This window comes from Petaurus breviceps, unplaced genomic scaffold (assembly GCF_028583685.1).
Source record: "Petaurus breviceps papuanus isolate PSGF00001 unplaced genomic scaffold, PetGlider_PUasm1.0 90752, whole genome shotgun sequence".
In the NCBI taxonomy this organism is placed as follows: Eukaryota; Metazoa; Chordata; class Mammalia; order Diprotodontia; family Petauridae; genus Petaurus; species Petaurus breviceps.
Window position 1 is genome coordinate 336,117 of NW_027187336.1, and position 14,310 is coordinate 350,426.

Below are 14,310 nucleotides of genomic sequence, written 5' to 3' on the forward strand. Positions count from 1 at the left end.
CTATTGGCAAAGAACTCCCTCTCCTATCCATCAGACATCTTTTCCTTCTTCCTTTACTCCTATCTTATGAAAAGGGAACCTTCCTTCTCACTAAGGCCAACCCTTTTATATGCTCCCTTACCTATTCCCCTCTTACCTAGCCCAACAGACTTCCTACTCCCAGATGTCTCCTTTTTCTACAAACTTCAGTTATCTCCCTATATTCTTCCTGCTGTCTACAAACAACTCCAAGTCTCCCCTATCCTTAAAATAACCTCCCTTAGATACCACTGTTTCTGCATCCCTCCCTTTCCCAAAGTCCTTAAAAAGTCAACTCAAGGTTTCCCCTTCTCTCTACTAAGCTTCCCAAAATCTGGTCTGTGACCTTTTAACTCAGTTGCTCTTACAAAAAATCAAATTGCCAAATCTAATGGCCTCTTTAGCCTCATCCCAACTTTTCTGCAGCATTTGGCACTGTAGACTACCACCTCCTCCTGTATACTTTCTTCTCTGAGTTTTCCTGATTCTCAAACCACTTATTCCTTTCCCTTCCTTCTAACTGCTCCTCAGTCTCCTTTGATCATTTATCATCTATGTCCCTCTCTGTGGGTGTACCCCAAGGCTGTCCTGGACCCTCTTTTCTCTACACTCACTTGAGTGATGTCATCAGCTTTCAAGGGATCAAATTACCAGCTCCATTCAGATGACTCCCTGATTATATCTCTCCTGAGCTCCAGTCCTACATCACAAATTGCCTACTGGATATTCTAGAGCAGGCCTGTATGACCTGCAGCCAAAGGATTCTGGGCAGCCCCCCAAAATGCAGAGGAAAAATGCTCTAGACTTATAGCCAGAGGGCCACAGGTTGTGCAGGCCTCTTAAACGCCAAACACTGAGACTAGAATTCATTATTTTTTCCCATAAGAGTATTTTTCTATCACTGCTTAAGGAACCATCATCCTTCTAGCTATCCAGTCTTGCAGCCTTGGTATGATCTTCACTTTTTCTCTATACATATAATGTTGTTAAATCTTTTTTCCCCCCACATATCTCACAAAGTATCCCAGCACATAGCCACCACCCTGGTTCTGGACTATTTTTTTTTTTTTGCTTTTTTTTGGAGGGGGAAGGCAGGGAAATTGGGGTTAAGTGACTTGCCCAAGGTCACATGGCTAGTATTAAGTGTCTGAGGCCACATTTGAACTCAGGTCCTCCTGACTCCAGAGCTGGTGCTCTATTCATTGTGCCACCTAGCTGCTCCTAGATGTTTTCCTAAAGCACAGAAATGAATGTGATCCTCTTGCTAGATAAACTCCGGTGGCTTTCTAAGTGGCCTCTAAGACCAAACATTAACTTTCTCCATTTGGCACTTAAAGCTCTTCCCACTTTTCCAGTGTTCTCACACATTATTCTTCCTGGAGTACTCTTAGATAAGACCATACTGGTCTAGTTACTGTTCTTCACACAGAACACTTCATCTCCAAGCCATTGCACTAGCATGCCTGGAATGCACTCTCTCCTCACCTCTAACTTTTGTAATCTCTGACTTCCCTTAAGTCAGCTCAAATGCCACTTTCTACATTAATTGATTAGTGATTTCTTCATGCTCCAAGTTGTCTATACTTATGTATTTATATTGTCTCCTCCACTAGAATGTAAGCTCCTTGAAGGCTGGGACTGTTTCTCTTTTGTCTTTACTGCCTTGGTGCTTAACCCAGCACCTAGTACATACGAAGTGCTCTAAACTGTTTCCTAATTGATCTTCTGTGCTCCTCTAATTGGACATAATTTCTTCTCTCTGATCATCTCTCATGATATGTTTGTACCTCAGAGGATAAAAAGTGTTGGACTTAGAGTTTGGAAGACCTGAATTCAAATTCAGCCTCAGATACTTACTAGATGTGTAACTCTGGTTAAGTCACTTAACTTCTGTCAGCCTCAGTTTTCTTACCTGGAAAATAACACTTTGCAGGGTTGCCATGAAGAACAAAGTCCTCTGCAAATCTTAAAAGTGCTATGTAAGTCCTAGTTATTAGATTTCTCACATATTGCCTTTTATTAATAAATATACTTTTCTCTCTCCTACTAGTTGGTAATAAACTTTAAAAGGCAGGCACTGGTAGAGACCCTTGCATGTATTAAATCATCAAATGTTTGCTGAACAAATGAGCTTGATTTTTTCCTTAGTCCCTAATAAAGAATGGCATAAGCTGAAATATATATATAATATAGGATAGAGATGGTAAAATTCCCTTAACTTACAGGCAACCCATAAGGCTTAAAGTAACAAATGCACTTTATTGATTTTCAGATAAAAGAAAGCTACTGAGCCAAGACTAATAACTGCATCGCTCTCCCATTCAACAGCTGTGTAACCTATGGGCCTAGAGTAGCCATGCCAACTCTTACTGCTGCACATTATTTACATGGGCTTGACTTCGATCGCAGGATTAGTAAATCAAAGCATTATTTTAGTTTGGCTTCCAAGTGCATGGCTGATGTCTGAATCCAGTTTCTTTTATATTCCATATTTTCCTTTAAGTTCTTCCACTTTTGCAATATAAGCTTTCATGGAATCTTCTTTGGATTTCCCTGTAAGTCACCAACAGAGATTTTATCAGGTACTGGGGAAAAAAAAAAACTAAGACAACTTATCCGCCTATTGCTCCCATATCATTATGGCAGTTTGTACTGCAAGCAATGAGTACAGGCATGACTGATTAAGTGGGTCTTCAAACTTGCTGGAAGATAAGGTTCACTCATAGTCAATAAAATCTAACATAAGTGAGTCACAGTGACTAACCCCCACACCATCCCTACCCCCAAAGTTCCCACAGCTGAGTCTAGCTTGCTAAGCAAGCTACCCTTTTGGGATTCGCCCCTCCCAGAGTGGCTTAGCTGGAAGCAGAGAAACCAAACTAGCAGCTTATTCCTTCAGTGATGTGGGCTCTTGTCCAAGCCCTCAGGCAAAAGTAGCAAGTTCTTAGAGAAGGACAAGGCAGATCTTTGTCTTCCCAATCCAACAGTCAAGGATAAGGGGAGATACTGTGGGGGGGGGGGGGGGGGAGAGGGGCACACACTGGTAGCAAAGGGAAGCAGGACCCCTGGAGTAACAACTACTTAAATAATAATAGGGAAGGTTATTCTTTATTTTTTAGTTACTTGAAAATTCTAGGGGTTCGTTACAGTCCTTTCTTTTTTCTTTTCTTTTTTAAGCAATTGGCATTAAGTAACTTGCTCAAGGTTATTTCTGGGTGTGGTGCCAAGTATCTGAGTCCGGACTTGATCCCCAGGTCATCCTGACACTAGAGCCGGTGCCCTTACTCGCTGAGCCACCTGGCCGCCCCTACAGTCCTTTCTTGATTCCAAGGGATTCTCATTTGTATGAAGACAGAGGCAGCATTCTGGAATGAGCCAACAGAACACAAAGGCCAGCAGGCACCTCAGTGCCAAATTAGCAGTCCTTTTGCCAGGTTTGTAGTAGTCACATGATTAAACAGGGGCAGGGACACTTCCCTGTCGATGCTCTTGTCTCTAGGACCCACTAGCAGCCTCGTGTAGTTACAAGAGGGTATCCACACCAGTTGGAAGCTCACCTTCTTACCCTGAATACCTCTTCTGTGGGAAGAAATACCAACATGTGGCTAGCACAGGCCCTGATATTATCAATATTATGATATTAGCCCAGCCACCTCCCCTCTATCACATTGGGGAAAGTTATCACAAGAAGTTAGTGACTGTTTATTTGTTGAGCAGTTCAGGGTCAAGTCCCACAAAGTTCATTTTCTTTGCCAATGCTCTAATGAAAACTCCCTCTCAGGAATGAACAATGCAAGATTTAATTAGTTAGAAATAGATGATTACCTTTTAAAGAGTTCCAGGCATCCCACTTAGCCTTGCCTTTGAAGTCCATCATTCCTGGACGATCTTAAACAAGGGTGGGGAAAAAAAAAAGCAAGTTAGATACTTGAGGAAGGAGTATGAGCCAAAAGGCACATACTACATAATTAATAAGTGCTTACTGAATTGAGCTAAGATTTCCAGCAACTTTCTTGATAAAAAAGAAACAGTTGCTTTAAGTTCACCTGAATCTTAAGTGGATTTCAACTACTCCTCCCTTACAAACCTGACAATACGGGGAGGAAGATTGTTTGCCAAATATTAATTCCAAGGTTTCTTTGAAGTAAATCCTGATTTCATACAAGTAGACAATACATATAGGAAATTTAAGGATTTTAAGTTTCCATTTCCTGGGGCTGACCAAATTTATACTATTGCCACAGAGACACTGATTTAGGTTTTTGGAGAACAGTATAGTCTCTAAGTATAACGCTACAGAAATGTGATGATTATTTTATCTCTTTTTCCCCTTTCAGTTTAAAAGCAATGCACAATGTGAGTTCTTAATAAGTACTACACTGAACATAAGGGTCAGCAATTACTTTGAAAGGAACAAGAATATCTCCACAGTTTAAGCTGTCTTATTAGTAATTCAAAATTACCCTATTTGTCAACAACCAACTTTCCATTAATGCAGAGCTGCCCAATTACATCCACCAGTACCTGTATTTACATCTCCAACTGTGGCTTGTTTGTAGTGGCTATAGATAAACAACATTTCTTGGTCATCTGGTTTGGACTTCAGGTTTTTGACTTCTTCTGCAGCTTTGTTAAATTCAGCCTAATTGGCAGGAAGAAAGGAAGGAGAAAATTAATTCTCTTACCTTCAGACCCTCAGAAAGGTTCAAGGCTAATGCCCTAGGCACAAGATGAATTTAGAGTGTGGCCTGGACAGTTTACTTGATCTTAGTCTGATTTAATTTCCCCAACTGTGAAATGGAAATAATAGCCCCTACTTCCCAGGGTTGTTGTGAGGATAAAATGAGATATCTGTAAAGTGTTTTACAAATTTCAAGGCCCTATATAAATGCTAGCTCTTCAACAGCTTTCAGGGGAAAAAAACAGGCATGTAGTGGAAAGACCACTGGATTTAGTCTGAGAATCTTAATTTTAAGCCCAGTTTTGTTGTTGACCTTCATGTATGACCTTGGACAAATCCTTTGGACAAAATTTCCCCATCTGTAAAAGGAGGTGACTGTATAGGGTGACCTTTTAAGGCCCCTCTAGCTCTTGATCCTAAACTGAGGAACACTTTATACTTGGTAAAGAACCACTCGGAAGTTGTTAATCTAACTAAAAGTACATAAATTTAATTTTAAAAAAAGTTGTTAATCCAACTTTTTTCAGCCTTGGCCTGGCGGGGGTTCTGTATGGTCAATATGGTAGAGTGCTGGATTTGTAAGAACGGGGGCGGGGCCCTGGGGTTTCCAGGGGAAGAATCTATGCCCGGGAGGCCAGTATGCTATTATGGAGGCGGAGATGTCCATCAGCAGCACCCGAGATGGGCAGTTGGAGAGCTCCTCCCTCAGCCCGGCACCAACTGGGCAAAAAGCACACAGACAAGTCCCCTGAAGAACTTTGTCCTACTGCCCCAGGGGGCTCTGCGGCCGGGAGGAGTGTGAGCTCTGAGGCGCAAATCTTGGGCGTCCCCTCTCCCAGGACAGGCTCGCTGGGCTGCCTGCCACTGCTTTTCGACATCTGTTTCCCAAAAGGCAACAATCACTCCGTCTCCTTCAGGCAAAACCAAACCCTCCACTCATGCCAGCACAACCAGCCCCTTGGCTCACTGCCCTGGATCTCTGCTCCCCAGGATGCCTCTTGGTCTACAACCAGCCTTTGGACCCTCTCTGCAACTCTCCCTCCTCCCAGCTGCCTTGCTCTCCACCCTAAGCCCTCCAGGATCCCCGGGACGATGGAAAGAAACTCTGGCTTTTAGGCGCTTGACTTGCTGTGTGACTGACTAGGCAAATCACTTCCCTTCTCTGGTCCTCAGTTTCCTCATTGGCAAAATTAAGGGGCTGGATACTTTTAAGATCTCTTCCAATTCTTAAAGTTCCACGGTTCTCCTTCCTCCTTTCCCCAGGGTTCCTTCACTGCCCAGGGGGAACTAACAGCTCGCGCTGACCGCTGGGGAGGAACGGAGGTGACAGGCAACGGATAACTCTAAGTTAAAGAAACCAGGAAGAGAAGGGGAGGATGGCTAGGGGGGAGTAGAAAGGAAGGCAGCGGCAGTTCTAGGTACAATTGCAGCCCTTGTGTGTGTGGGGGGTAGGTGGGGGGGGTTGGTCAGCCAGCACTTCACTCACTCACAGTCAGCCCCCTTTACCGCGGCCCCGTCTTCCCTCCCATCGTTCCCTCACCGATGCCCGGCTTTCCAGCCTGGCTGGATGCCTAGTACCTGAGACATGCTGCCGGCTTGAGCGGGGCGGGGAGGATCGGAAGAGAGCTTCCACCTAACTCCTGCAAGCTAAACGAAAGCAGGATGGGTTAAACCCGCTCTTAGTCTCCGGCCAGACTCCAAGCTTGGCTTAGCTCAGGCGACTTCAGTGCAACCAATCAGAGCCCGGCCCAGCTTTCCCGGGGGGCGTAGCCTATCTTGGCCCAGAAAGGACACTCCTCCTCCTCGGCCCTTGGAGCCCCTCCCTTCTCCTTGGCTTCATGCTCCGGGGCTTTTGGCTAGCCTGGGGAAGCGGAGCGTGCCTGCGGTTGGAGTTGGGCTAGGCGAGAAAGGGAGGGGGAGGAAGAGCTAGAGGGGGAGGAGGCGGAGGGCCGAACTGGACTCTGGGAGGCGGTGGCGGAAGTGGAAGTGGCGCGCTCTCCGCACAGTAAGGAAGGGGAGGGGGGGAGGCTCCCATAAAGAGCCGTTAGGGGGAGGTTGGTGGTGGAGTCGCTTGCGGGCGCTGACCTAAACTGGGAGACTTAAATGTTAGGCGTCCTGCCGTCCTGTCCCTCCTCTCTGGACCGTGGGGTGGCGGAGAGGAGCCGGAAACTCATCTGTGTCCTTAGCTTGACCGCACACGGGCCCGGAGTTGGTTGGAGGCTTGGGTTACTTCCTGGGGCCCGAGAAGGGGAGGACTGAAGCCCAGGCCAAAATTTGGGTCTGGGGTCTTCAGTATACTCCCCTTTAGGGAAGGTTGCAGGTGTTGGGGGCCCCGAGTTAAAGCCTTCTCCCCCTTAAAGGAAACGTTCTTGCGGCTCCCCTCCCCCTTTCATTTCACTGTCTTCCCCCTCCCCCCTACCTTTGAGCAGAGAATACTGTATGTCCGAGATAGGCACCCGTTAAAAGAGGACCTCTGCTGTAAGAGGAGTCCTCGCTCCCTAAGGCCTAGAAGGAGCCTGTGCACGTGCCGGGGGGGGGGGGGGGGGGAGGGGCCGAGCTACATGCTTGGTAGAAACGTGATTTCCTCCTATGTTGCTTGCGTCCTTTGCGGGCACAGCTGTGTCTAAGTGAATGGTTTATTCTTGGCTTGGGTGGTGGATAACTCGGTGCTTCTGCTTTTTCTTAGTTTGATTCCTATTCCTTCCGTAAATTAGTTGCTCAGATTTGTGCTTAGGGGTAAGTTACTGTAAGAACACAATTTTGTAACTAAGGGGTTACATGAAATTCATGTAACCCAGTTCATGAAGTTGCTTTGGAGGTTTGATGTTTGGAACTGAAAAATAATGTTTGAGATTCGTGGTTAGGTGTTCAGGCCTGCCATGGAGACTGGGCGAGGAGAAGGAAGAATAATTTCATTTCTTAGTTTAGGGACCTAGCCTTGGCAACATTTTAAGCAGATGGACAGTATTTAGCACTCTTCCAGTGACTTTCATCATCCCTCTCCTACCTCTTGGTAACTTTTCTTAAACTTAAGTTCTCTAATGCCTCTAAATGTCTCCAGAAGAACTATGACGAATCATATCATGTACCTTCATGGATTCAAAGTGCAGGAAGAGATTTTTTTGGATTGTTGCCACGTGAATTTTTTTTGTTTTTTGTTTTCTTTTTATTTGGGATAGGGATGTTACGGGGAAGGAGGGGGGGATTGTTACAGTGATTCCAAAGAAAAGAAATTTTAAAGGGCCATTTAGACATTTTTTAAAAATGAGAACAGAAGCACAAAACAAGCATAATTGCTTTGGAAGTATAACATGTTGAATTTATTACAGACTTTAAAGAAAACGGCATGGAATAAAGATTTATGGTTTTTTAAAATCCTCTTCATGTTGTGCTTTACATTATAGGAACACATTTTTTAAAGTTCAGAATAAAAAGAAAACTTTAAATCGAGCAATACCTTTAAGAAACTAGTTAGAAAATAGTCTAGGATTTCTTTAAAACAGTCAGCTTGAATCAGAGCAGATGTGTCATGGTTGCCTGTGGAAACAATTGAATATCAACGTTAGTTTTCCTAACACCAGCTAAGCTATTGATTAGGTGATAGGAGCCAAGAATTTTATACAAATAGAGGAAAATAGAAACAAGTAAAGACTATCAGGAAAACTTGATTTCAGAATTCCTGCTTAGCTCTGCTCTTTTCATCAGGATGCTTTAAAAAGTCTTTTATTCTGTTGAAAGTAGCATACTGTTTTATTGAATTTATGTATGCACATTAACTTATTTGTAATGAAAAAACTAAGCACATTAGGATCTTGCATTTTCTACATTTTTAGTTAACTCTAGATAATAGCATTTATATGGTTCTTTAAAGTCTGCAGAGCACTGTACATAGTATTACCTCTGATAGTAAGGATGTGGTCCACTATGTCCTTTATACATGTGGAGTTGAGTCTTATACATTATTTAGTTGTAAAGTAGGCGCATAGGTTGGTAATTGTTCATGTTCCCTTAGTCACCTTTTTTTTTGGCTTTAATAAAGGTTTTTTTCCCCTCAGAGTAAGAACAGAATAGTTTGGATTGTCTTCAGGAAATGACCTAGCTCCGGTAATGACCCCAGACTTTCCGCAGAAATAAAAGATTCATCTCTTTAGTACCAGTATTTTTAGGAATGGAACACGATAGCCTCTGAGGAATTAGAAATGTGTAACAGGACAATAGAAATTTAAGTAGTAGGTGTGAATGGACTTAGAGATAGAACAAATGAGGAACTTGGAACAATAGGAGTAATGTATGTGTTTAGGGAAGTGTATAATCAAAAAGAAAATGTACTGGCTACTTGAAGAGAGTGAGGGGTAAGAGGTTGACAACCCAAGTATTGCATTGGTAACCTGATGATTGGAGTGAGGAAAGTCTAAAGGAGTATGTGGGGCAAACTTGTGGGAGGATGTAGTTGGTAGTTGTACATAATAGACACTCAGTTGGAATTTATATAATTGGGAAAAACAGCCAAATTAATGAGCTCAATCCATATAAGTAAAAATCTTGTAAAAATCTGGACCTAACATTTTCTGAAGCAGATTTCAAATACATTTTCTTTACACAATATTCCTTCCCAGTTAAATCTAATAGCCTTTTAAATCTGCAGTAGGGGAATGCTTTAAACATTTCTATTTTACTGCCATATAAGGCATTTGATAGACTAGAAAAGAACTTTGGACTTAGCAGTAGACCTGTAAGTAGACCTTACTTCTGCTACCATCTTAACTAGCTATGTGACTGTTTTTGATTTGAGATGTCAAGGAATAGGGACATGGATATACTTAATGCACCACAGCATTAATTGATAATATGCAAACCAATTTAGCAGACAAGGCCATTTGTACAGGAAGGGTGCAAGATGGATGCAGCCTCTCCCTTACACGCCCCTCCCCCCCCCAGGTCAGTGGCGTTGGTTATACTTACCTTGCTTAGCTGAATTCTAGTAACCAATGGAACATGAAAGTGCTTCTTGGGCCACCTACCACTGAAGTGTTGTGAATGTCTGAAGATACAGTGCTGAAGACTTTTTATCCTGAGGTAGGTCAAGGGAACTGGATGTTCTATCCTAGGGGAAGCAAATTCTAGTCATTTTTTAATACTTCTATCACAAGTAGATCAAATTAGGTTAAACATTGGTGGGTTGTAGAATTCCTTTGGAGGCAAGGCCTGTGCTTAGGGACATTTATCAGCCTTTCTCTTTTCATGTTACACTTTCCCCTCTGGATGAAGACATTTATGTCAGAGACATTGGGTGACTAGTCTATCTGAGCCTTACTTTCCTTATCTGTAAAAATGAGGGAATTAGACTGCTAGGATAGCTCAAGTTCCTTCAACTTCTAAAATTATCTCAAGTAGAAATACATTAATTTTGATCTAGACTAAAATGTCTTTGTTCATTACAACTAGGTGAGTTAGGTAGGGAAGTTTTATTATTACTATTTTCAGATGAAGAAATTAAAGTTCAGAAAAGTTGTGACTCACTCAACATTTAGTGGGCTATAGTGGCAAGTTTACTGGGTTAAAGTAAAAGAACCTAGGTTCAAATACTGGCTCTACTTTTCATTGATTACTTATATACCCTTAGGCCTTAGTTTCTTCACCTATAAAATTTGGAATGGATTAGGATTAGGTGATCTCTTAAGGTGCCTTCCTAGCTCAATATCTAAGATGCTGATTGGGCGGTATTTTTTCCTCTGTGAGACTATACTGCCTTTTCTGATTCTGACCGTTCTTCCCCAGATATGGTCTTAGATTTAGAGCTGGAAGGGACCTCAAAAGTCATTCAGTCCTACTCATAAAGAACAGAGGTCCTGAAAGGTCAAGTGATTTGGCTAAGGCCCAGGTGATAATGTTAGCTTTTATATATTGCTTTAAGGTTTGCAAAGAGCTTTACAAATGTTTTGGTTTGTGTGCGAAACACCCTTGTGAGGTAGGTGCTATTTTATCCCATTTAAGAGATGTGAAAACTGAGGTAGATATAGCTAAGATAACTTGTCCACCGTCACACAACTGCATTTGAACTCTAGTCTTCAGACCTAGCACTCTTACCTGTTGTGCCATCTAGCAGCCTAGGTAGTAAGTTGCAGAGGTGGAATTTTAACTCAGGTCTTGTAACTATAAATCCAGGTGTTTTTCTAAGATAGCATAGTGCTTCTCACCACATCATTGTCTTATACCACTTGGCTTCATTGCCTTTTTTTTTTTAAACTACCCTTTGTACCCTTAATGTGATAACAATTCTACTAAAAAGTTTTTGTTTTTGGCATCACTCTCATTTCCTGTCCCTTTCCCCTCCTTCCAGTAAGTGTTTATAACTTGTGACAAACACATGTAGTTAAGCAAATTATCCACTCTTTGGCTGTGTCTGAAAATGTACGTTTTATTCCATACTACTACTTTGTCAGTCTCTGCTAAAGAGATATGATTCATCATAAATTTTCTGGTTTGATGATTGATCATTGCATTGGTCATAGTTTTTAAGTTTTTCAAAGTTGTTTTCCTTTATGGTGTAATGGTCATTGTAGAAATTGTCTCCCTGGTTCTATTCATTTTGTTGTATAACAGTTCACGTAAGTCTTACGAGGTTCTCTGAAATTATTTGTTACAGCATAATAAAATTTTATTGTGAATTTCCTACATGTTTTGTCGTGTTTACTTAGATTTTGAGTTCATATTGACAGTGGTGAATAGCACAGATTTGGGGCTGATGCTTAGCTTTTGTGTCTCTTTAGGCTGTACTCCATACTAAACCACTGACTCCTCTTTTTTGAAATAGAAATACCTTATTAGAATAGGTTTGATTGAAAGATAATTTCCCAGAGGGGAAAAAAAAGAATCTGTGTAATGTATGGTAGGGGGGTGTGTATGTGCTTGGAATTTCATAATAGTACTTTGAGTTAATGGGTAACCCCTTGGAATATGTTCCTGGTCTGTTCTAGAAATTAGTGTTTTAGTGAAGCAGCCATAGAGCCAAAAGACCTGGATTCAAGTTCTGCCTCTGGCACATTGTCTCTATGTCCCTGGGGAAGTCACTAGGTAGCTCCCTAAATCTGTAAGTTTTAATGCTGCCAGGCTGATTGGGTAGACAGGGAGTTTTCTCATCAGAAGCTTCCTACATCAATGAAATCATAGACTGGGCCAAAACAAAGAAATCAGTGCTTTCAATAGGTGTTTCTCCTTAGTTATATGTAGTAGCTGATTCTTAACCTTTTTTCTGTGTGTCATAGACTCCATTGCCAGTCTGATGTAGCCAATTTACCTCGCCTCAGAATAGCATTTTTAAATGAATAAAATATGTAGGATTTCAAAGGAAACCAATTGTATTGAATATTCCTGATAAAATGGTTGGCTGTAGTCCTGCTGTTTCTAGGCAGAAAGATGGGTGTTTTGGAAAATGCATTCTCCTCATCATTTAGCTTCTTATACTCCATTAGTCAATTATAGATGTAGATCTTTGGGATCGAGGAATCTTAGAATTTTCAGATACATTGGAGATTATTTGGTGACCCCATATTTTAGACATGGATATCTTCTAAAGTAGCAATGATCTCATTTATGTAATGATTAAAATTTGTGAAGTATTTTCTTCATAGATTCTCTGTGAGGCATACAGTGGAAATGTTATTCTCATTTTACAGATGAGAAAAAGACTCAGAAAGGGTTAGTCTTGTGGTCACATAGCTAAGTAAGTATCCAGTCTCTGAAGAGACCCAATGATAGATAGCCCATTCTGGTACTGGATTGGACTAGTTGTGATTACATCCTGTAATACATTGTGCTAGATCTTTAGGTTGCTTTTGCAAACAATGTTGACTTGCCTAAAAATCACAATAGTAAAAATTGCTTGATGATTTCTTCCCCTGTTTAAATAGTACCATGACTCAGCTATCCAGAGGAATCCAGAACAAGGAAGTAACTAAAAAAAGGCCTCTGACTAGCCAGAATCAGTCTTCCCAGCTTTTCTCAGAGTTTTACCTTTTCTTAGGTCTAATATTACCTAACATTTATAGATCTCTTTAAAGTTTGCAGTGTTTTGTCTGTACATTTCATTTTCATAGCAATCCTGTGAGTTAAGTGCTATTATCCTCATTTTACAGAGGTAGATAAATAAATGGACAGAGTGAGCATTTACTAAGTACAGTCAATCCTCAACTTTTGAGGGGGTAACCATTCCTAGAAAACCTTGGGAAAGTTAAAAAATGCAGATGTTAATACATTGAACCAATGGGAAATAGCGGGTTAGGTTCTTGAGATGGCCAAAAACTGTAATCTTTCATTAGAAATTGCTTAAAATACTTTTCTGCATATAATTCTATATAACAAAATATCAATTCTCATAATATGCACTTTTCCTAATATAGTAGCCATAAAGAGGAGAGGCTGCGGCAGCTATATCCTGTGAGAAAACAGAGGGGACCATCATCTCGTTTACCCACAAACTTAAGCCCCTTTTCCATTTTTAGAGTTCCTTCATCATGCACTTGAGAGGTTACTCTAGCACTTTCTGGAGCAGATTCACAAACACTTTTATGAATACTTTCCTACTTTTTTGGAGATATTAATTTGTGCATATTGTGCCTCTTATTTTTTTCCTCTATTGTGTGTAGTTGCAAATGTGTGGGGTTGCCAACCCAAGAGTGAAAACGAGGTTACTAAAATCATAGGGATACTTGAAGTCACAAAAGTTAAATTCTACTTATTGTGTACCAAACACTGCTAAGTGCTGGGTATGCAAATACAAACAAACAAGAACAGTGTCCTCTCATGGGGGAGCATGACACATGAAGAGCAGCTGGAAAGAGGGAAGAGGTGATACCTGCAATGTGTGGAGATAACCAGAAAGCGCCATAGAGGTCTATTTTTAAGTAAAGCATTTTGAAACCTTATCTGTTGGAGCCTAGTGGCTTAGGGACAGAGTCCATACTTCTAGTGGGAGGGAGATAAGGATGATGGCCAGAATACCTGCCCAATGATGTAGAGATGGCAGGGAAGTGATAAGGAAGCTGAAGTTTAGAGGTTAAGCTTACCCAGGTTTATGTAATACAATAAATATCTGAGGCAGGATTTGAACTCAGGTTTTACTCTTTCCATCCTTCCTCAAAATTCGGTGTTCTAAAGCCCACCAAATTGGTTGGAAGGGACCTTAGAGATAATTCCAATTTCCTTATTTTAGAAGAGGAGTAATTGAACCCCAAAGGAATGAAGTGACTTGGTCAATTTCACATATATATATATTTTATCAAATGTTTTATTAACTTCTAGTTTACATCATTCATTTCCACAAGATTTTGAGTTACAAATTTTCTCCCCGTTTTTCCTCTACCCACCACCCCAAAATAGCGATCCCACTGGATATCTCCTCCTTCAATCTGCTCTCTCCCGTATCTTCTCCCATACCCACTCTGACTTTCTAGTATGGCACGGTGTATCTCTATGCCTCAGTGCCTGTATATCTTATTGCCCAGTTACATGGAAAATAATAGTAATAATAGTATATATACATATATATATATTAAACATTTTATTTTAAAACCTTGAATTCCAGATTATTCCCTTTCTCCCTTGTCACCCAC

General features: G+C 41.3%; 2 protein-coding genes across 3 annotated transcripts in view; one reads left to right on the forward strand and one right to left on the reverse strand.

The window, feature by feature from the left end:
- Positions 1 to 2,257: 2,257 nt before the first annotated feature.
- DBI (diazepam binding inhibitor, acyl-CoA binding protein) lies at positions 2,258 to 6,417 on the reverse strand. Its single transcript, XM_069067765.1, has 4 exons — positions 6,278 to 6,417; positions 4,543 to 4,660; positions 3,844 to 3,906; positions 2,258 to 2,571 (listed from the first exon to the last, which is right to left on the reverse strand). Exons 1-4 carry the CDS (start codon positions 6,284 to 6,286, stop codon positions 2,498 to 2,500), a joined length of 264 nt encoding a protein of 87 aa, XP_068923866.1. The 5' UTR covers positions 6,287 to 6,417; the 3' UTR covers positions 2,258 to 2,497.
- A 150-nt stretch (positions 6,418 to 6,567) lies between these two features.
- Positions 6,568 to 14,310, forward strand: part of CUNH2orf76 (chromosome unknown C2orf76 homolog) — a 111,204-nt gene continuing 103,461 nt past the window's right edge. For both annotated transcript variants that reach the window (XM_069067764.1, XM_069067763.1), the window contains exon 1: positions 6,568 to 6,704. The gene's annotated coding sequence lies outside the window, so the exon portion shown is untranslated. The remainder of the gene's footprint in view (positions 6,705 to 14,310) is intronic.